Source organism: Colossoma macropomum, unplaced genomic scaffold, assembly GCF_904425465.1.
Source record: "Colossoma macropomum unplaced genomic scaffold, Colossoma_macropomum, whole genome shotgun sequence".
NCBI lineage: Eukaryota > Metazoa > Chordata > Actinopteri > Characiformes > Serrasalmidae > Colossoma > Colossoma macropomum.
Genome location: NW_023494788.1, coordinates 8,142,080 through 8,165,834, shown reverse-complemented (window position 1 = coordinate 8,165,834; position 23,755 = coordinate 8,142,080). Strand labels below are relative to the sequence as shown.

Here is a 23,755-nt window from a genome sequence, read left to right as displayed (position 1 = left end):
TACAGACACTGTATGCATGAATGGCCAACGTGTAACTGTTGCAGTCACATCACAGCATCCCTCACATCGCGCAGAAACAGTATTTATTTAAGTAGCTGCCTAATCTCCCACATAACAAAACTGTGTTTCTGTTATTAAACTGGTGCTATGATTAATACACAACATAAATCTCACGCAGGACTCAGACTGTTTATTTTGAATTTCGAGTAAACCTCAGTCCCCCAGCATTAAAATGTTCCTCCTAGCTTCCAAATCACTCCTACAGCCTCGGTTCCCAATATTACAACTGACAATAAAGAGTCCACACTCTAAAAGCATCAAACCCAGCATTACAACAGACAATAAAGAACCTGCACTCTAAAAGGATTGTTCCCAATATTACAGGACAATAAAGAACTTACACTCTTAAAGAATCAATATCAATCTTTCAGCACTCTAGAGTCTACACCACAGGCAGAGCGGGGAGAAAATCAGGCCGGGCATTTGCTTTACAGCAGGCACCCTATATGTGTCTGAAATAACATATAAAATAAAAACACATTCTCTATAGAAAGGCCTGGGTCTGCTAATGATAGAGAGGATATCAATTATTGCATTTATTTTAAAGCAACAACGAAGCAGTTGTGTAAGTCTGGGCATAATTATTGTGCATGTGTATAAAATTCACTGTAAACATTGGGTTCTGCAGCACAGCAAGTAGCTGAGATCATAGCAAATAAAGTTACTCTGGCCACCAGTAAACGGTTGTATGTCCATTAAAATATTGCCAGTAAAAATACCATATGCCATTAGAATAAGTGTAAATAAACATAAATACAGTAACATGATTTTCTTATTTGAAAAAGAAGTAGCTGATAACTTCGGAACCAGTTTGTGGAACAAAGTTCTAGATTTCTCCTCAAAGCCCAAATCATCACAGATTTGGATCTGTTCAATTTCATCAGCAGAACTCCTAATTTAACATAATGGAGAACTGATTAGCCAAACTAGGTGTTGGACAGTGACTACCAGCGTTACCGGTCTGCCATGAGGAGGTTTCGAAATGATAAAACGAAAACATTGTCATACATTAAATCAATAATAATTCTGCTGTTTCTATTTATTTCAATATTTGCATTTTCCTAAGCAAATAAATGTTTACTGCCCAGACGAATTGCTTTTTTAAATTCTAAATTAATTCAGTTGCACCTCGTATATATAGTACTGTACAAAATTACAAAATTAATTAATCTTGTTATTTTTATTTAGATTTGTTATGAGTTTAATGTTTAAATAAAAAATGCTGTCCCACGTTTTCATGTCACTACTGAAACACAAAGAGTCTTTGTAAACGGGTGGAGCATTATTTTAGCCACACACCTGCATTCTAGAGCAGGAAGTGAGACTGCATCCCTGTCCCTCGTGGCCACATGGTGAGCAGTTAGATCCCACTGTTTTGAAGTAAATGTGTCCCAAAGTCTGAAAATCAGTGTGGAACAGTAAGAATTGTCACTACCAAAACATTATTTTCTGCAATTATGTGAACATTTTTGTATTTAATCAAAAATATTATGGTTTTATGTGTGCACAATAGTTCAAAGCTGTGTTTGCTAGTCATGCACTGGCTAGCGTTTTTTAATTACCCTCAAAATTAGCTAAACCTGTCATTACAAGCAAACAGATTTTTCTTCTAAAGTCCGTCAGTTAAAAGTCCAAAACGGGTTTTCATAGGATGATCCAGATAGACGAACACATAGACAGACAGACAGACAGACAGGCAGTCAGACAGATCAATGGGCAGATATATAGTTAAATTTGAGTAAACTTGTTTTGTAGGTTAAGAGTGGCTTATTCTTCTGGGCTGTTCCTTAACCAAATGCAGCAAGTCTAAGATTTTTTCACTGAACAATACATAGACGATAAACAATATATATAACTCTAACAAGACAAAAGATGCGTACATGTAAGCGTCCTGCAGTTTCTCCAAGTGAGGCAAAAGCAGCACAAAATGTGTTTCACATCCAAATTCCTCAGGTAACAGGTCTCATCCATGCACCTCATAAATTCATGCTTATATCTACAACCATCAGACACTGCTGGGGTTTGGTAAACATGACATGATGTTCATGTAATCAGTAGCAGCTGAGAAGTTGGCCTGCTATGAGGACCTGGCTCTGAGACCACAGCGTCGTCTAACACAGCTGACCAAAGAATGAAGAAGAAGCAACACGCGTGGCAAGCGAGCTGGTGTCCATGCTAGACTAAAAGCTTAGTCAGTTCCTTCCACATTTTTCCAAATTTGACCACTCCTTGACAACAAACTGGACCTGCTGTGTTTATATATACTGAAACGTGACTGAAACATCCCTCACTCAGCCTTTCAGCTAAACAGGATAACCTTTGCGTGTTTTGCACTGTTCGAATGCTGCGTTATGTTCCCTAAACCAAGACGTTAGAATTCTGGAGCATCTACAACATGAACGCATATTTGTTTGTACACTTAACTTATGTTCACTGCTCTCCCCACTGTCACCATCACCACCAGTAACTCACAGAAGGTCAGTTGATACAGAACTTTGTGGATTCTGCCAGTAAAGCTTCTCTTCTTACCATGAGATTTCTCTGTACCACCTTTTCTGTTTTCTTTCCATCTCAAACTAGCCTACACCGCCAACCCAGGAGATGGAGAAATGAAACTTTGGTCGATATTGTGCTTAACCAATCACATTCAAAGAAGAGGCAGGAGGGATCACATCTCAAGAGTAGTGGTAGCCTGTCTATGTGGGTCAGAATGAGAGAGAGAGATGTAGAGAGATGCACTTTACAGCCCACACAGACTAAAATTGACCAGCTCTCCGGGAATATTTCAGAACTTCACGATCTGCCCTTAGTCTTCACTCTTACAAACATCATTACAGCATGCGCTCTAGTGCTGATACTCATACAAACATCTCAGAAAACTGAAATATCTCCACACTTTAGAGCGGGGGTGCCCTGTTTTTTTGTCATGGGGGCTGTGCAATGTTTGTGGTGGGCCAAGGATCAAAAACACACAAAAAATGTGCAAATAAAGAAGGTAGGTAGGTTTAAAATGCAGTTTTTAAAAATGTGTTTATACAATTTTTTCGTTACTAAAATACTGCAAAAATTACATTTTAAAAGGAAAATAAGAAATAGGAAATAAAAATAATATGAGAATATAATCATCTTAAAGCAAGAAAACATATAGCTGTGTGCAAATCAAAATGGCCATTAATAAGCAGGAAACATATTTAACAGAAAATTACACAGATCTCAACACTCAACAACAAAATATACTTTTTTTCAACATTTCATGTGCCACTCTTTGCCTTTTTTTACTGCTTCCATTCTTTTCAGGAGACTTGCATTCAGTTTTTCAAATAAATTTGCAGGAAAATCTTTCCATCTTACAAGTTCAGTCTTAGAAGTTGGTCGCATTTTCTGCTTCTCACAATCCAAAAGATCTCAACTGCAAACTTAGACTCACCAGTCTATAAAACCACCACATCTCAGATGTTCAGTTTCTCTGTGCAATGTATTTTCTTCTCTTTTCTCAGTGAGGGCTTCTTGACAGCTACCCATCTTTTCCGTCTTATAGTGCTGAGTTGTTTCTTGCCGTTGTGGAGCTTGATTTTTTCCTTTAAGCTTTAAGTACTGTTTACAGAGCCCTGCACAAATATTTGCACCCCTGGTAAACATGAGCAAAACAGCTGTAAAAAAAAACATTCTTTATTGTCTATCCTTTCTTTATTTCAAGTACAATGACTGAAAGAAAAAACTTGCATGTTTTAATGAAATATATCGCTGTTGTCGGAATAAAACCTCGTATCTCCATTTTTGTTGGTGGTTTTCAGTTTTTGACATAATTTGAAAACATTGTGAGTAAATTTTATGATGAATGGACCAACAGAAACGGCCCAAAATGACTTGGAAAAAAGTCTGGTTCCATTGAATTAGATTAAAAGTAAAGTACGTTTTTTCCTTCTCCTGTAAAGTTATCATTTTGGAGATACGAGGTTTTCTTCTGACTTTTCTATCTATGTGTGTCACAACTGGAAATCCAATCCCCAGAAATTCTTATGAGTGAAACCTAACTGAAGTATATTCCCATTCTCATGTTATATTTTTAAGTTCACTTGAGTGATTAGGACGCCCTAAATGGTCAGCAATGAGGTCCTATTTCACTGGGGCATAAATACAAGGTGACACACAGGCCAAATTCCCTCAGTCATCCATCACTATGAGAAAGACCAGAAAATACAGCAATGATAACCAATGAAATCAGGAAATGGCTACAAGAAAATAGCTAAACAGTTCTAAAAAATGCCAGGGCAAAAAATATCAGGGCAATAATTTAGAAGTTAAAGTAACTGGAGATGTTAAGAATCTGCTGGGAACAGAATGTATATCTATACTGACCCCAGAACATTAGATAGGCATTGGGGTCAGAACATCTCCCAAATTAGCCTCTCCTATCAAGGACCAACAAACTCAAGTGGCTACAGTATACCAGACATTACTGGCACTTTCAGTGGGAGCATATTCTATGGTCAGATGAGACTTATGAATTATGGTTTTGCCATGACTGTCCCAGTCTGTTGACCCAAACCCTATAGAAAACCTGTGGGATGAGCTAAAGATGAGAATCCACTAACGTGGCCCTCGGAATCTGAAGGATCTAGAGAGATTCTGTATGGAAGAATGGTCTCAGATCTCTTGCCATGACACAGAGCAGTTATTTTTGCAAAGTGAAGCTGCACAAAGTATTGAACGAAAGGGTGCCAACAACTGTGACACATAGATTTGAGAAAAATGTGTATTTTTTGATAAGATTGAGGTCTTTTCTTTCAGTCATTGAACTCCAGTTTTAGTAACTCCATTTTTAAACTTATTTTTATTTTACTTTCTCCTTCCTTGTTCAGGCAGATCTTATATATATCCTTATATCTCCTCAGAAATATCTCCTGAAAAATAAATGACTTGTACTTCATGGCTATAAATAAGCAAGTACATATAAAATAAAAATGTAGTCTCTTTTGCACAGCAATGTATATGTAATATATGTTCTCTCATTGGGTGACGGGGTTGGGGTTACAAAGTTTACCTAACCCCGTGTCTGCCTGTAGACCTCTCTTTGGGCAGTCCAGCTCCAGTGTCTGTATGCTTAAAATGACACCTATGCTATTGGCCCACACTTTTAAACAGGACTGCTAGGATAATGAGGTTCTGCATGTAACAGTTTCTGTTTTTCAACAATAAAAGTAACAACTTCAGTTTACTATTGCATCAGAAGCACATGCATGAAGGTGCATTAGCTGTACATTTCTTATCTCTGGATGACGGTAACACAGGAACAGAACACAGACAAATACAGAACGTGAATTTAACATAGTTGAAAGCATTCGGTACACAGCCTTATCGTCCTCTGTAATAAAACAGATATAAACACGTGACTCGTTATACAATATTGACTAACCAAATTACCTCCAGATCTGCACAGCCATCGACTCGGCCTAATCTGGGTTTGTTGACTTGTTTACCTGTGGTGCAGAGGGACTGTTTATTCACAGGAGGCTGTGTGGTGAGCTGAAATCAGTCGGCTAATAGAAAGCTGTGTGTGTTTACTGGTCTGAGATGTGGCTTCACTAAGAGCACCTGAGCTTTTCCTCTCAGCAGTGGGCGATACCACAGATTTACAGATACCAAGCAACACAAGGCTTATATTTCAATACCACGCCAACAGTGGTATGTTTAAATCTTCTTGTGCTCATGAAAAAGGGAGGCTATTGTGCTTTCTACAGTTAAAATCAGTAGACGTTTGGAAGCCTCTGCATTAATATTAAGTAAATTGCCTATTATACTGGTTAATGGAGTGAAATAACAATAGATCAATATATAGCACAATATTAATAACCTATAATAACAGTAGATGATTCACTCCGCCTCTGACAGTGTCTGTGAGTGTACGAGAATCAGAGGGAGAGGACAGAATGCAAAGAACTTCCTATTTCTCACAATTATTTTCTACAGTTAGGCAATATGGCACAACTATATTACCATGGGGCTGTTCACATCTTGCATAAACGTGTGTCGTGTCTGGATTGTATCTAGATATACAACGACATTTCCAAAACAGTTGGGATGCTGTGCAGAATGTAAATTAAAATAGGATGCATTGATATGTAAATCATTTAAATCATATTTTTAAAGGGAAATACTTCAAAGACAACATATCAAATGTTGAAACTGAAAATTTTTATTGTTTTTTGAAAAAAATATGCCCATTTTGAATTTGATGCCAACAACACGTTCCAAAAAAGTTGGGAAAGGGGCATCTTTACCACTGCGTTTCATCACCTCTTCATTTAACAACACTCTGTAAGCGTTTGGGAACTGAGGAGACCATTTGCTGTAGTTTTGAAAGTGAAATGTTTTCTCATTCTTGTTTGATATAGGATTTCAGCTGCTCAACAGTTCACAGTCTCCTTTGTCATATTTTTCATTTCATAATGCGCCAAATGTTATCAGTGGTGACAGGTCTGGACTGGAGGCAGGCCAGTTTAGCACCCAGACTCTTTTAATACGAAGCAATGCTGTTGTAATACATGCAGAATGTGGTTTGACATTGTCTTGCTGAAATAAATAAGGCCTAAATAAATAAAAGACGTCGTCTGGATGGCAGCATATGTTGCCAAAACATGTATATATCGTTCCTTCACAGATGTGCACGTCACCCATCCCATGTGCACTAATGCCGTCCTATACCATCATGAATACTGGCTTTTGAACTGTGCACTGACAAGCTGAGTGGTCTTTAGCCCAGAGGACATAGTGGTTTGGGGATAACTCCAGCCTCATGTTTCCTCCATCTTGCGCTTCTTGTTTATCCTCAGTTTGTAGCAAGTCAGCACTTGGTGGACACATGTCCGCTTACATAATTGTAAGCAAATAAAGAAAAAACATTTCATTTACACTTTTAAATGTGGTCAAGATTTGTCTCCAGCCACCTCTGAAGGGACCCAATCGTAACCTGATCACAGTATGTCCTAGCTGCAGTCAAGTGAAATCCAAACATGATTGGATCACTGAAAAAACATGATGCAAGTTGTTAACTGCTTTTGGTACTTGAAGACATTTTCACTTCAATGATATGTATCACAATATTCCATTTCTCTGAGGTTTGATACGTTGGAACAGATAGAGACTGCAGAAATGAGTGGGACAGTTTTGGGCCTTATGATTATTTTGGAGTTCTGTGTTCTAAACAATTCCGATGACGCACATTCTCTGAGTCATCACAAATAAGATAAGCTTTTTTTATCAAAATCATTTGGGAAGGCACTTGTGAGTAACAGAGAGGGGAGAGAGAGAGAGAGAGAGAGAGAGAGAGAGAGAGAGAGAGAGAGAGAGAGAGATTAATTTTTGGAATTTTTGGCATTACCACCCTTTTTTTGGGCCTCAACCCTACTGAGGTTTCAGCAGCTGAATGGTGTTGATTAAAACACTAAACTTAGAAGAACAGATTATATTTACCTTAATAATTCCACATGCATCACACTTATGAGTGGCTATATTCTATGCACAGACACACATAACTCCAGCAACTGAAACTGGATGTATTTTCCTTTCAACTGAGTGGTCAGCTTACAGTGAACATGTAAACATTACTGATACCTTTAGCCAATTAGTCAATGTGACATCTGGGTTTTGATACTTTGAATCAGATCAAAGCCAGTGATTATTCAAGTGAATTGGATTTTTCGTCAGGTAAATTTTACTCACATGACCACAGCTTTGGCCACCTCAGAGCCGTTAGACCTTTTTAAATTAAATATCAATATTTTCATGTGAAGATCAATTCTCAAACGGAAGCAGAATCAGAATCGGAAGCATTGATACATCACAACTGCTCTGTCTTCACATACTCACCAGAGCAGCCACTGTTAGTAAGGCACGAGCATTCTGTTCTGAAGCCTGTAGTGCAAAACAGCTTGACAAGTACAAAACCACAAACCATTCTAGTACGTGATTTGCCGTTATCTCTGGAGGCTCACAAGGCTGTTGTTCAACATTCTTCAGCGTCTGCTGTCTGCTGTGAAGGGAAAAGAACTCCCTATACATGGACAAAAACTCCCAATACAAGTAAATTTGAGCGAGCAAAACACGTGATGGTCAGCAGAGTGGAAATCACTGGAGCAAAGTGCTGTCTAAGGAACACAGCACAAAAGTCTGAAATCTTGTGGCTGACAGGGCTGTATTTTCTGTGCTCAACAGTTCTATCAGTGTAATAACAGACTGTTCAGCACTCATACACCCAGCATACAGCGCTATGGCATCTCCAGTGCATTCAGTAATACACCCCAAACCCCCACAACACTCTCACTGCGCTCTGAAAGCACCTTAACTATTGCCTTCAAACACTGACCTCTTAGAAACCTGAAGCTGTTGTCGTTTTGTTATACATGAAACATACTTTATGTAAATATTTAATATATAACATAGGCGTATAATTATATGTAACATACTATTGTATAATTGATTAAACAGTTGATTGCAATACTATGCAAAAGACAGAGACCACCTTCTCTTTTCATTAATTACCAGTCAACACAGCCATTGAGTACAAGTTATTCATTTTTCAATGTAAGAGGCATTCAAGACAGTACAACACATAGCGGTAATTAATTTGCTCACTTTTTACTTTTGCTCATCCCACTGCCACTTTAACTCTCCCAAGGAAACCCATCCATTGCAAAGGAAAATAAGTAAAAAAACAGAAGTTTCCAAAACTTCAAAGCTATAGAGAAAATGGACCCCTAACACCCATGCAAGGCCTGGTAGACCACCAAAATGTCAGCATCAGCATTTAAAGCTTTCATCTTTGAGAGAGAGGAGAAAATCAAGCTGCTTTCAGATCTGAAATCATCCACAGGTGTCTCTGTCCATCCTTCCACTGTGAGAAGACGACTCAGCGCTATGGGTCTGAAAGGATGTGTAGCTGTCATGAAGCCTCACTGAGAAAAGGAAATAGAACACTGAAACTGGATTGAGATGTGGAGGGAGGTTTTAAGCACTGATGAGTCTAAATTGGTATTATTTGGATTGTGAGAAGCAGAAAATGCAACCAACTTCTTAGACTGAACTGTGTGGAAAAATATCCCTACAGATTTTTTTTTAACTGAAAACAAGTTTCCTGAAAAGAATAGAAGAGTGGACACACTGAGGCTTCTGTACAATTTTCTGTTAAAGGTACAGTGGGGTCCAAAAGTCTGAGAGCACTAGTGAAAATGCTTCTATTTTGCATTACTTTCTAATGTAATAGAGATTTTCATTACAAATTCTATAATCATCATAACAATTTGAATGAAAAGTACAATCTTTGAAAAATGTACATGAATTTTAGAATTTCTTGAAATAGAAATGTGCAGGTAAACATAGAAAATGAGGCTTTACTAGTTAGAATACAATCAATACTCATGGCCATTAAACATGCGTGGGTCAAATCCAAAGTTAGCCAGATACAAAGAAGAACAAACATAACAAAGACAGGAACAGGGAAACACAATGCAAAAAGGGAGAAGGCAAAGGGCAAAGTGGAAAAGTCCAAAAACATAGTCAGAAACACAGGAAATCAAATAGGAAACACACAGAATGGCCCACTCAGCAGCTCTAGTGAAAGAAGCAATACCTCACAACGACTAAACTAAAGCCTTGGCTTTAAATACTATCTATCACAGGTAATATGACAAACAAGACAGGGACACCAGATTAGTATTCAGACGAAGGGGATCGATGAAATGATCACCAAGAGGGTTCTGGGACTTGGAGTTCTCCAAGGAGCCAGTTCTGGAGGGATGTGTGACTCTTAGAATTTAACAGGACGCCCCTTTGCTTTAATGACAGCTTGCACTGAAGCTTTTATTAAAAGAGACTAAGTAAAATTTTAAGGCCTTAACATGGTCAGTGTCACAAATCTGCTTAAATATGCTAAGTGACATTCTTGAATATATCCTCTTCATTTTTATAACTTCTTTCCTTTTAATAACTTTTCTTTGTTTCTATTTTTTTTTAATTCTAAAATGTTCTGTTGTTTATTTCTAAGTTCAAATGAAAAAAAAAACTACCAGATTTTCAATGTGGTCTCAGACTTTTGGACTCCACTGTATGTATTTTTCCATCCAGTTATGAGGAGTGCAGCAGCCTCTCTTCTTATCAGCCATAAATGACTGCTGCCTATCCTCCAGGTATACTAGTTCTACTTCTAAAAATCTCTCCTTCATCCTTTTTTGTTTTCACAGCCCGGTTATTCAGTTATAAGGGCTGTATGGTTATACTTTTTGCACTCTACTTTCAGCACTCTCTCACAGATGCCATTAGATGACATTATCCACAACATGCAGCAGTGAGGCGTTCTTTCAGATGTTAACAAAGCAGCTTAAATGTCTGTAGTGGAGCTATTTTTGAAGCAGAAAGGGAAAATGTGTAATATTCAGCATATAAGAAAGTGAGTATGAGGCTATTACTCTTTGAGTCTATTTTCTGCCATTTACCGCAAGCAGCATTCCACCAAGGCTATGTAGAAGATAGATTCCCCACATTTTTCACTCCCAAGTCCTAAACGGGTAAAAAAGAAAGTACCTCAGAAATGTTTTGCTTTACTGGCCGTGCTGCTTCTGGGTGAAAATCAGCATTCACCACCGTGTTCAAGACCAAGGACAAGCTGCTGCATATACATTAGAGCTATATGAGCTTATAGCGTACTTAAAACACTGTAAGATGGTATTTAACACTTGTGTGGTGTTGATGTTTTTGTTACTCAGTGGTCTGGTGGACCGCTGCATTACTGTTTTTTTAAATCAACACAGCCATAACAATTTATGTAAAAATACCAGATGTTTAAAATATCACAAGTGGCCAGTGTAGGGTTCTCCTTTAGCAGCTGTAGCCAGTCAGCAGCCTGTCCATGATGTCCACCCTCACACACACACACACACACACACATATATACAAACATATACACAGACACACACACACACTAACAGCAGGCCATGTAGGAGGAGAACAGAGTGAAGGGACACAGCACCTCCACACTTTTATTCCCCACTGGTTCAGCCTAACACCACATGTGTAATATAAATGTGTGGGGGGTGAACAGTGTGAAGGCACTGAAAATGTGTTATTTTATATGTTCTTCACAGGAAATGAGCAACGGCCAAGCAATCTGAGGTTGAAATAATTATAAATCGCATCATTTTTTATTTTGATAAACACTAATAATGGGTCCCACAGACCTGAACACCACACAAGGGTTAAGGCACTATAAAATGTTTATTTCACAAAAGTAGTAAAATTAACTTCTGTCTAAAAATTCAACTAAAAGTGTCAATTTAAAATGTATAATATTAGGCCCATATAAACTTAGAAATAATATAATTATATAAAATATAATTATTACCTAAATCATCAGGTAGGTCAAACAAATTGGATCAAAAGTCAATATTAAGCACACTATGAAATGGTCATATAAAAAAGTATGTCAAAAGACACAATAATAAAATGTATCTTCTACATTCTACAATTACAAATGTGATACAGACTGAAAGTTTGGAATCCGCACTCAACAGATCTTTTCCGTTTGTTTCAATGGGCTATGACTGAGAAGTGATCCATTTATATTCACACCACGCTTTTGTAATTGCCTGAACTGCAACATTTAAGGGTTATATTCTGTGATCTTGTTAGAGTAGCACAATTAGAAATCTATTTAAAAAGTCAAGCTGCTTGTTGCTCACTATGTAATTAAACACTGGGGTGTGTGCTGAGTGCATATGTGAATTCCATAGCAACCAAACACAGCATCCATAAGTGTAGGGTAGCACAGAGAATGCAAATACACATGTGCAACCTGAATCGCTATGCAGACAACACAACACTTTCTCTGCTGCCAGTGTCATTTTAATACAAGAACACTGCAACAGCAGACACATCTGCACATGCTTATAATGCCCGCAATGTAGCACCTGTCAGACAAACAAGCAGCCCTATGGCATAGTAATGAGCGCTCAGTGTGACTGCGCATATACGCCCCCCCTCTCTCTAGTGTCCCACAGGACGCTCGGCTGATACGCACCGTTGTTGCTGTTGTCGTCAACCAGGATGATCTCCTTCAGGAGGTGGGAGGGGGTCCTGCGCATGGCCGAGTGAATGGACCGCAGGATAACGGACAAAGCTTCGTTGACAAAGATGAAGATGATGCTGACTTTGGGAAGGTTGGCGTGGTAGGAGATGTTTCTGCACCTGGAGAGGAAAAAAAGAAAAAGCCTGACTAGCCTCTTCAGCCTGGGCCCCTAGAGGTGTAGAAGGCAGCGTCTACACTTTAATTAGTTTTGATAGCAAGGATATCACCAAAGGCTGCACATCAGCTTTATAAACACTAACACACTAACTAACTCACATCCTCTCAGAATGTGAAATTTACCTTCTTACAGTTCTTCCACTGAAAAGCATGACATCTTCTTGAAGTCTACCTGAATTGACCTTCTTTACCTTGTTCGTCATATTAAGTGCCGTTTATCACTTCATATTTTATATTTAATGCAAAAGACAAAATTTCTGAATTCCTGTAATCTTTCGTCAAAATGTAATGACTTTTGTCCAGCTCTAAAACATCTTCTGATTGTTGATTATGTCACCATGCACCAGTGGCTAGGGAAAAGTTTAAGTCTTAGTTCAGCACAGTTTAGGTTTTAGCCTTGCAGTTTAGGCCTTAGTCCAGCACAGTTTGGGCTCTTAGTTCAGCACAGTTTGGGTCTTAGCCCAGCACATTATGAACCTAAGTCCAGCACAGTTTGGGTCTTAGTTCAGCACAGTTTGGGTCCTAGCCCAGCACATTATGAAACTAAGTCCAGCACAGTTTGGGTCTTAGTTCAGCACAGTTTGAGTTTGGGTCTTTCTTCTGCACGTTTTGAGTCTTAGTCCAGCATTGTTTGGGCCTTACTTCAGCACAGTTTGGTCTTAGTTCAGCATAGTTTGGGTGTTAGTTCAGCACAGTTTGGGTTTTAGTTCAACACAGTTTGGGTCTTAGTTCAACACAGTTTGGGTCTTAGTCCAGTTCAGTACAGCTTGGGTCTTAGTTCAACATAGTTTGGGTCTTAGTTTAACACGTTTTGACTCTTAGTTTAACACAGTTTGATCTTAGTTGGTCTTAGTTGAGTACAGTCTGGATCTTGGGTCAGCATAATTTGGGTCTTAGTTCAGCACATTTTGGGACTTTGCTCAGCACATTTTGGGACTTTGTTCAGTGCAGTTTGAGCATAAGTTCAGCACAGTTGGGGTCTTAGTTCAGCGCTGTCTGGTGATTTTGCTGGTCTCTCGTAATTAACTGATGAGCTGAATCTGCACTGGATCCAAGACCCAAAGGCCCTCCAGGACCGGAACTGATGACTGCTGGCCTAAAGCCAGAGGTAAAATGAGTGGAGCCATTTGCCTGGAGCCTCAGACACCCACTAAGAGCACAAGAGAGTGGGCACGTTTTCTGCTCAGAGCAAGCTGAAAGCTTTTTTTCCAGCCGTCTCCCAGACTGCCCCTGCTCCAGCACTCCGCCAGCTTTTCGCCTGATATAGAAAAGAAATCCCAACTGGTGGGAATTAATATATTTTCATCTGTTTCTCCTACATCTGAAACTCGGAACTGCGCTCTTGCGATTTTTCATTAATGTCACTCGAGATGAATTCAATTTGCTCAACATGGTGGAGAACCCTGCATACAAATCGAGGGGCACAGAGAAAGAGAAAAGAAGCAGAGAAGTAGCACTAGCCCAACGGTCAGGGTGAAAACCTTGGCTGTGAACCAAGTGGCTATGGGTTTGGTTCCAGCTGATAACATGCGGCTATTTCATACTGTTCCCTTGAGCAACATACTTAATCCCAAGTTACTCCAAGGGCACCATCCATGTCACTGGTATCTGTAAGTCAGTTTGAGCAGTGGTGGCCACAGAAAAGAGAGATAGTTTAGGCTTCCTTCACATTACATGAATTGAAGTTTTTTGCTCAGATCTGGGAGATGCTCTTTCTTGGTTTCCACAACTTTAGTTTGTTCTTAGATTAGCTGTAGAGCTACCACTATCACATATATTAGTATTCAAACAATCTACTCATTATTTTGATGAGAAAAAACGACCACATGATAAAAGTTGACTTATCTGAACAAGAACAAACCTTTCAATTGTAGGCATTCAAAGATTCAAAAATACCTACATAGAAAAAACACAACCTAGGAAGCCTTTAAAAAGATTTCACAAAGAATATGTATAAATGTCCTATGTGACAAAAAATACATATACATGGGTGTGTCCAGCAGGCTCTGTTTTTTTGACCAGTCGAAGAATTAAATTTATGTGTTATCATCAAGCAAACCAAGGTGACAAAAACTTACAGTATGAATAGTCTTGGTCAGAGACTGTATCGCTCTGTCCTTTAACCAACTTTTACTACATCATCAATGACACCAGAAAGCAGTGGCACAAAGCAAAAGCAGATCACAGCACGGGGGTTGAAGTGGTCTATGCCTTTACCACGAAACATCACACATGATTAGGCAGAGAGAGTGCATCATGCATAACAATTTTCGGCAAAAGCCTTTATGTGCATTCAGGAAACATAGCAAAAATGCAACCTGTGCAGAAATATGAGGTTGAGAAATGTGGATGTCATTCTATTTTACAGCAAGAAATAGATGAAATAGATAAGTGCTAGACAATGAGCTATAGAAATCCAACATTTGAAAACATCGGGAGGCTTCTGATAACTTGGCAGCTAGTTTGGAAGTCCAAAGATTTTTTTCCCCTCTCAAGATACTAGATCATCTGAGCATTTAATTCCAATAATGAACTAGAAATTCACTTCCTGTAGTGAATATTAGTCAGAAGGGGCAAACTGGGGCCAATATTGGGCTAAATTCTAATGTAGAGAATGCCCAGCTTTAACTGGGGCTTTTACAGATCTAGTATTTCTGCCTTTGTGTTTGTATGTGACCCACATCTGTCATTAGTGTGAACAGTGCGCCCTGAAAGTACCCGCAAGCAAATCTGAAGGCCAGTTTTCCAGAGAGTAGAGCGAGGTTATATATTAGTTATATGTTCATATATTAACCATATACCTAAGTGAGTGTTTGAAGAATCAGTGTGTTTGATGAATCAAATAATGTTTGATGAATCAGTTAGTGTTTCATTAATCAGTAAGTGTCTGATGAATCAGTGAGTGTTTGATGAAACAGTGATTTTTTTAATGAATCTGTGAATGTTTTATGAATCTGTGAGTGTTTGATGAAACTGTTTTTTTTAATGAGTCTGTGAATGTTTTATGAATCAGTGAGTGTTCGATGAATCTGTGAATGCTTGGTAAATCAGTGAGTGTCTGATGAATCAGTAAGTGTTTGATGAAGGAGTGATTTTGTGGAACTATTTACCCGTCTGGTCTGAGATCAGGAATGGCTCTGTCTAGAGAGAGACGGTCACTGAGGTATCCATTATAACCGTAATACTGGAACTTCTGCAGGGCCACCCGGCGGCTCTCCGGGCCTAGGTCATGACCCCAGCGAGCGAACAGACGAGAGTCAGAGAGCGAGAGGCCCGTTGTGTCCTCCCCATCCTTCAGGGGCATCTCTGTGGAGGAGAGAAAGCAGAGTAGATGCAATTAGCCTATAGGGCCCTGCGTGGGGGGCTGTCACTGACTTCATGTTTCTGAAGAATCTGATAGCGAGAGCACACAGAGGGCAGCTGTCGCCTGACTTCTCTCACACTCTTTAGGAAGCCTGACAGTATTTTCACACATATTAACCTACTTTTGATTTGTTTTTTTAATACACGTCTGACTGTATTATTTAGAGAAAGACTTGAAACATAAAAAATATAACTATGTCTACATCTAACAACATGCAGCTAAGGAATGTATATGTTTCTCTATAATCTGCTTATTGTGGTGACTAGAGAATACAACATATTGCAATCCAAAATATAACAGTGATCATAAAAATAACTAAATAAAAGAAAGTAAAAGTAAATAAATAAAATAAATAATACAATGAGAAGGGGCTAGGAACAGACGAAAGTAAAGGGAAAAGAAACAGCTGAAGAAAAATAAGCCAAGAAACAAGACATTAATGCTCAGTAACCCAGACTCCAAATTCAGACTTCGTGTAATTTAAGATCTCCCATATTTTTAAATATTTAATTTATAAATTCTTGATCTTCTTGTTCTCTAGGTAGGTCTTTTACAGAAAACTACTATATAATTTTTTGAGAGACTGTACATTTGCTGTCTTATTTATTGTTTTTTGGAAAGCTAATATTTAATTTCTCAGTCTGGCTGTGATGAGAGGAATTACAGTAAAGCTGGACTTAACTAAATACCACAAATTACAGTATTAATGTAAAATAAAAAAAAATCACATCTCATGGTTTCCATCCTGACTCCACCCTCTCCTCCGCCTACTCATTTGTGTTTCTGCCTGTGCGGATGAATCTGATGACTGCAAGCGTATTGAAAGAGTATTCAAAGAGAACTCAGTCAAAACTTCTTCATTAGTACAATGCTAATTCTGCATTTGAGACCTAAACATTGAGCCAGGCCTTTCTTTTGAGGCTGTGACTTTTAAATGATTATTTCAGGCTTTACAGAGTGACTTGCAGCAGCTCACTGACAAAAAACTTTTTTTCTACCTGACTCAGTAACGCTACTTCTTTCAATTTTAACAAAAAAAAATCTTACATAGTACTGCTTAAGTGTTAGTTTAATGTTAGATGTACTGAGTTCTTCAAACAAAGCCATTTTCACGGATGAAAACAGTGGATGTGATTTTTAATGCGCTGAAATGTTTGCTCTGAAGTGCTTTTTAATGAAACACTCGTGCAAAAAAAAAGCAAAGTGGAAGGATTCATCAAGCAGGGCACTTTGTCGCTCCCTCTGGTGCAAATATAAAATCTCATAGATACCCAGAACATCGCTGCTGTTTCCATTTTGGTCAGTTTTTCAGTTTTTGACATAATTTGCCAGCGCCTGTTGCCCTTTAGGCCGCTTATGCTGCTGGGTTGTGGGGTGTGTGCGTGTGTGTGTGAGTCTGTTTGTCTGTCTGTCTGCCCTCCGATGGACTGGAGACCTGTCCAGGGTGTTTCCTGCCTTCTGCCCAGTCACCGCTGGGATAAGCTCCAGCACCCCCCGCAACCCAGGAGGATAAGCTGCTTAGATAATGTGTGTGTTGCCGTTTACATTGTGTGTAAATTTCATGATGAATGGACCAAAAGAAATGGCCCAAAGTTTATTTTTTCCTTCCCCTGTAAAGTTATAGTTTTGGAGATACAAGGTTTTGTTCTGACAAGTTAATTTAATTTACCTTTAATTTAAGCTAATTTAAAATACCTGCAGTATTAAATTATGAAAATGGGCTGAATCAGCTACCATAACAGAATTGGCAGTTAGCAGTGTCCTCCAAGCACATTCAGCTGTCCAATGCCACTGTGTTAGCAATGGTTCGAGAACATGTGGTGGCGCTTCACGTGACTCTAAGGAAGCTCGTGCTAGCCTTCACCCTCTAGCACTGGTAGCATCGTGTGATTTGAGGAGACCCAGTTAGCGGGTGGAATTGGACATAACTAAACGGTGGAGACAAATGAAGAAAAAGAAAATATTGATATTTATCAATAGTTTTGTTCTGATTTATTGACTTATCGTCCTTGCCCTATGTGTCACTGTGTGCCCATCTAGGAGGCAGTGGGTGGTGGGCTTTTTACTTTTAATGTAAGTCAATGGAACCAGACCCCCCCCCCCCGAGTAATTTTGGGCCATTTCTTTGGGTCAATCATCATGAAATTTACACACAATGTAAAGGGCAACAGGCATTTTCAAATTCTGTTAAAAACTGAAAATCGTCAAAAATGGAGATAACGAGATTTTATTCTGACAACACTGATATCAAGTACTGGAGGGAACTGTCTGTCTTGAATAGCTTTCCTTTGTCCATCCCTGTTTGCCTTTGTTTCATTTCTTTTGTCTTCTTGTTATTTTCCCCAGTTTTTTTTCATTGGAAATAATAATTAATGCAAATTTGCACATATGTCCACTCGCCTCCAGGCCTCGCATATGACATCACCAACACTTCTTGAACTCGGACTCACAAAGTTAGCTGTACATTTCTTTTGCCCTTTTTGCTGTGGGAATGCAAACCTTTTCATTTGCACTTTCTTTGCACAGCATCACTGAATCATAATTGGCGAAATGAGATGGTAATTTCCGCCTCCACCGCCATCAACAGCAAATACTGAAGGACGGCAGAGCCCAACGCCACTGCAGCCGCAGTTCACTCGCTGTACTTCACTGCCGAAACAAGCGCTGAAAGGCTGATGCAGGTAATTAAGGGATGCTAATTAACAGCAGAGGTTATTTAATTTTAGCCTGCACACTGTGCCAGTCCTCAGCTCTATCGCCTCTGCAGTGACGGAGCTTCAATCTAACACAGCCTCCAGCTGACCACAAAGGACCACAGAAGACTTATAAACAAGCCACACAGTCCTGTATGCACAAAATACAGTCCATTCAAGGCAATTAGCCCATGTTTCCTCCCATACATGACTGCTTTCTGTTGAAGCTCACATCATACAGCATTATAAAATCCTCAGTAAAATGAAAATGAAAAGCATTCAGAACTCTTCCTCAGTGACCTTGACTAGAACTGCAGCAATGCATAGCAGAACGACTGTCAGTAAATAACCGACTGTCAAATGTAATTTGGGTTCCATACTTTTCCACTCTTCACTACCCCACTGGAGGTTAGAGGTTGAGTGAAAATGTTCTTTTACACATTTCATACTTTCCAAGTGTTTTGAGGACACCATGAAGTAGTTTTCTGACAATGTCTCTGTTGACTGACCACACAAACATGATAAAACATAACTGAGTGTAGGTTGTATCTGAGTGTAGGTTATATTTCAATAGGGATTTTATTTTGACCAAACTACTAAAGTACTGGACTAAACTTAAATTTAGTTTAGAAAGTCATACTAAACCATGGAGTGTTCTTCTGGGCCCAGGCAAGGCTAATGCTTTCCTAAGAAGGCTTTCTCACTAGAAAATTATATTATTCATTTAGTCATTTTTTTGAGAAACAGATTTATTTAAGCTTAGCCTTGGGCTCAGACATGGACCACCGAGGAATCACCATCTAGTCAAAAGTTTAGGCCGGGGGTCGGCAACCCAAATGTTAAAAGGACCTATTTTGTCCTTTCAACAAAAATGGAACAAGCTTCACAACATTTTATGTCCATTTTACCATCTTGGCTGTAAATATGTCTCATTATGTGTTAATGTTCCAGTATAGGCTAAAAAGTAAAACATATACAACAACACAGACTTACGCTGCTCTGCTTTAAGCTTTTAGCTCAGCTATAGCTGCTTTTCTCGCATCTCTGGCAGGAAACTTTTCCACAAAAGTAGAACAGTTTCTTGTAAAATGTCACTTAATGTTCATTTTTACGAGGCTGAAGTCAGCTTCTCATTCTTGTTTGAATTTTTCCGTTCCACCTTAAATGGTGCCTGAGGTTTCAGAATGTAACTGCTGCACCATTTAAGGTGAAACACGACAATTTGAACAAGAAGATGACTTCAGCTTCACAACTTTATTTTTAAAGTTAGACAGTTTCTTGTTGCAGATTAAACGTATCAGGAAACCAGCTAAGGGCTTATAAATGCAAATAAGTCAATTTGTCACCAAATTATCAATGTTTATCTTAAATCTTTCTCTTTGCCTTTTTGTTAGCTACTAGCTAGGCAAGACTTGTGTGTGCTATGTGACCAGCAGTCTGCGTGCTGATCTTCAGGGTCAAAGTTTGGTGAACTAGCAGTTATAGGCTACATTAACTCCAGCGTTTAAGACCACTTATGCCTAAAACTGTGTTAGAACGATCAGCAGAGCTGTATTTTACTGCAAAGGAGGATTATTTTATTTATTATAGAAAATCAAATTCTTTTGTGGAACTGCAACAGGGCAGTAAAAGAGCCGCATGTTGCCGACCCCTGGTTTAGGCCCAAAAGTCACAACCAGTCACACTGCAAAAAATGACATCCTGGCAAGTAAAATCAGCTACAATCTAGTCAATATATCGAATAGTTTACTTGTAACAAATTTTAAGCAAATTATCTTATTTCATTAACAGATCATTTTTCTTTCCTTTAAGCATTTTAAAGCAAGAAAAAATATCAGTCAATGGAATAAAATGTAGGTTTGAAATATGGGTCAAAACTATACATCTGCCCAATGCTGTTATTTATTTATCTGCCAATATGATATAATTCTACCATAATTGTGCATACCTAATAATCACGGCGTAAAATGATGAGTAAAAAGTGTCTAGAAAATGGTTGAACAATATCAATCATATTAATCATTTCTTCCTTTTTGCAGTCCACTGTAACCAGCAGGGACTGCAATTGTGGCGCAGTGGGTAGTGCTGTCGCCTCACAGCAAAAATGGCCTGGGTTCGATTCCTGGTCGGGTGACCGGGGTCCTTTCTGTGTGGAGTTTGCATGTTGTCTGCGTGGGTTTCCTCCCACAGTCCAAAAACATGCAGTCAGGCCAATTGGAAATGCTGAATTGCCCCTAGGTGTGAGTGTGTGTGTGATTGTATATGTATGTCTGTCTGTCTGCCCTGTGATGGACTGGCGACCTGTCCAGGGTGTATCCTCCCTTCTGCCCAATGACAGCTGGGATAGGCTCCAGCACCCCACCGCGACCCAGTAGGATACGTGGTTTAGATGATGTATGTATGTAACCAGCAGGCTGTTTTTATACTATAACAACACAGGACCTCCAACAACATCTGCAATACTGCAACCAACAGGTACATTTACTGTGTGTCTTTCTGTAAACTCAGCAGCCCTCCTGAGGCCAGAATGTTCGAGTTCAGCTCAATTTCTGACTGATACAACAAGGCTATTCGCTCAGACTCTCTCCTCCGCTTCTCTTACAGCAACACCTATTGATCTGGACGACTATGTCAACTGCTTAATCGATGCAGTTACACTGTAGAAAGAGAAGGCAGACAAGTTAAGACAAACCAAAGAGTTGAGAGACGAATAGAGGTGAGACAACAATACAGACCTCAGTATCGACCTGGGCTGCATTAACCTGGTAAGGGGGTTTGGGTTTGCCTTCAGCGGAGGAGAGAGAGCACTGAAAATCTCTGAAAAACTCTGTGTGGGCCTGCTGCTTCAGAAGTGAAAGAACAGCTACATAAATTTAGTCATGATAAGAGCAAAAAACAGTTGTTAATTTTGGGTTGCTTTTGCTTTTTGTTGATGTATGACATCATTTTAGAGCAGGACAACCACAAAAATACTCAAAATGAACAGATAAACTAAGTACTGTTAGCAAAAAGAACATAATACTTATGAAGAATCTGTGGTAAAATATCCTTTTCCAAACATCAAAAACTTGCTTCATCTACTTAATTGTGAATCAGACATTAAATATGTGTCAAAACCAGAACCAGGATTTTCATTTTGCGGGGACTTGTTACAAGTTGGAGGACCTAGCTAACAAGGATTATACCAGAGACATCGCTATGGTGAGAATGACAACTATCAGCCAGCTTACTTCACTCTAGTGAAGTAATAAGAAAATAAAGCCCAATTACCATAAGCTGAAAGAAAAAGTATATTAAAGTTTAACTATAAAATATGAATGTTTACCTGGCATTTAACTGCATATCACAGCAAACAACAGACACAGTGAAACCACAGTGAATTATATGCTAATTTATCTAATTCCAAGGAGATCGACCTTCAATAGCACTAGGTGTAGAAGTCTAGGAGGACTGCTAAGATAATGATAACAATTAACGTGTCTCAGTTTCAACTTTATCTACTCGCCATTAAACTCATGTGCTGGGTAGCTAGGAACTAGCATAACTCACAAACAAGAACAGGTGAGCAGCTACAACATGTTCAGTGGCATATATACCTATATATATATCAGGACCACCACAGAGCAGGTATAATTTGGGTGGCGGATCATTCCCAACACTGCACTGACACTGAGTGTTAGTGTGTGTTGTGCTGGTACGAGTGGATCATAGTTTTTATAGTTTAGAGTTTGGAGTTTTTAGCTGTGTCCACTCACTATCCACTCTATTAGACACACCTACCTTGTTGGTCACATATGGTCTGGCGGCCAGGATTTCTGGTTTTCTTCCAGGTGGCCTGGGTTCGACTCCCGGTATGGGAAGCTGTTTGACCAAAACGTCCAACGTGCAGCAGTCTACACTGCATCCTCAGTGTACTTGGCCTCGTTCTGCAATTTCCCTTCAGGATCAATAAAGTTCTATCCTTCTTGGTCCTCCTTGTAGACATAAAGTCAGAGACAGTAGCTCATCTGTTGCTGCACAGTTTGTGTTGTTCATCCTCTAGTCCTTCATCAGTGGTCACAGGACACTTTTGGTTGGATATTTTTGGTTGGTGGACTATTCTCAGTCCAGCAGTGACACTGATTTAAAAACTCCAGCTGTGTCTGATTCACTCATACCAGTGCAACACACACTACAACACACCATCACCACCACATCAGTGTCACTGAGGTGCTGAGAATGATCCACCACCCAAATAGTACCTGCTCTGCGGTGGTCCTGTGGGGGTCCTGACCACTGAAGAACAGGGTAAAAGGGGGCTAACAACGTATGCAGAGAAACTGATGGACTACAGTCTGTGATTGTAGAACTACAAAGTGCTCATCTACGGTAAGTGGAGCTCATAAAATGGACACTGAGTGCAGAAACAAGAAGGTGGTTTTGGTGAAGTGGCTGGTCGATGTATACACACACACACACACACACACACACCCACACACACACACACAGTCCCACCGTAGCTACACCTAAGTCTGATTTTACCTGCACTGGGAGAACTCTGAAGTGGGCTAAACGCTGTTCCCCCCTGCTGCGCAGCATGCAGCGCTCTTCACAGGAAAGACAAACGACGCTGAAACTCAACTGCGAATCATTCACACTAGGTGGCATATTGGATGGATGTTCATGCCAGCACTGATTACTAGAAGACATGCATAGGTGCAACAAGCTCCGTTTAATGAGATAATAACATGTCTTAGAGGAAATAACCAAGCAATTACAATCAAAGCAGACATATTTCTAAGATGCATGGATGCAATTAGTTCTTAATCACTGGTCTTACTAACACATACTGGCTGAGAAGCACAACAAAATGCCCTTGTAGCACTACAGCAATGAAACAGTGTGACATTTTCCATGTTTATGACATTCATCAGCCCTAAATACTGCTGAATCTCCACACATACACACAATTTTTGTGTCATAGTATGTAATTAGTTGGCAGCCATTCTGTTTTATGGCCCAAACAGGAACAAGTGAAGCAAATTTCACTAAATGGGCTTTTTAATATGGGCTTTTTAACTTCACTGGATGATTTGCAGTGGAAGTCAAATGTACACAATTTTCACCTTACTAGTCAGCCAGTCTAGACATTTATGGTGTCAAAATTTTTTATTTTTTAGTTTTGCACTGGAGCTACGAGGCTACTGCAGATAAGAAAGAGATCAATTAAATTTGAGATAAATGAACAACTCGATGCAGTCTAAGGCAAGTGTTTGATTTAGGTATGCAGCTTGCTAACTGATAGTCATAAGCTTCCATTACTTAGCAACATCAGTCTTGTAGCTCCAGTGCAAAACCAATGCA

General features: G+C 39.3%; 1 protein-coding gene across 1 annotated transcript in view; it reads right to left on the bottom strand.

Moving 5' to 3' along the window:
- The window catches only part of galnt18a (UDP-N-acetyl-alpha-D-galactosamine:polypeptide N-acetylgalactosaminyltransferase 18a), a 116,395-nt gene that overhangs the window by 51,488 nt on the left and 41,152 nt on the right, over positions 1-23,755 (bottom strand). The window contains exons 2-3 of the mRNA XM_036568228.1: positions 15,466-15,661; positions 12,131-12,297 (exon numbers count right to left, since the gene is read on the bottom strand). Coding sequence (XP_036424121.1) covers positions 12,131-12,297; positions 15,466-15,661 — 363 coding nt within the window. The remainder of the gene's footprint in view (positions 1-12,130; positions 12,298-15,465; positions 15,662-23,755) is intronic.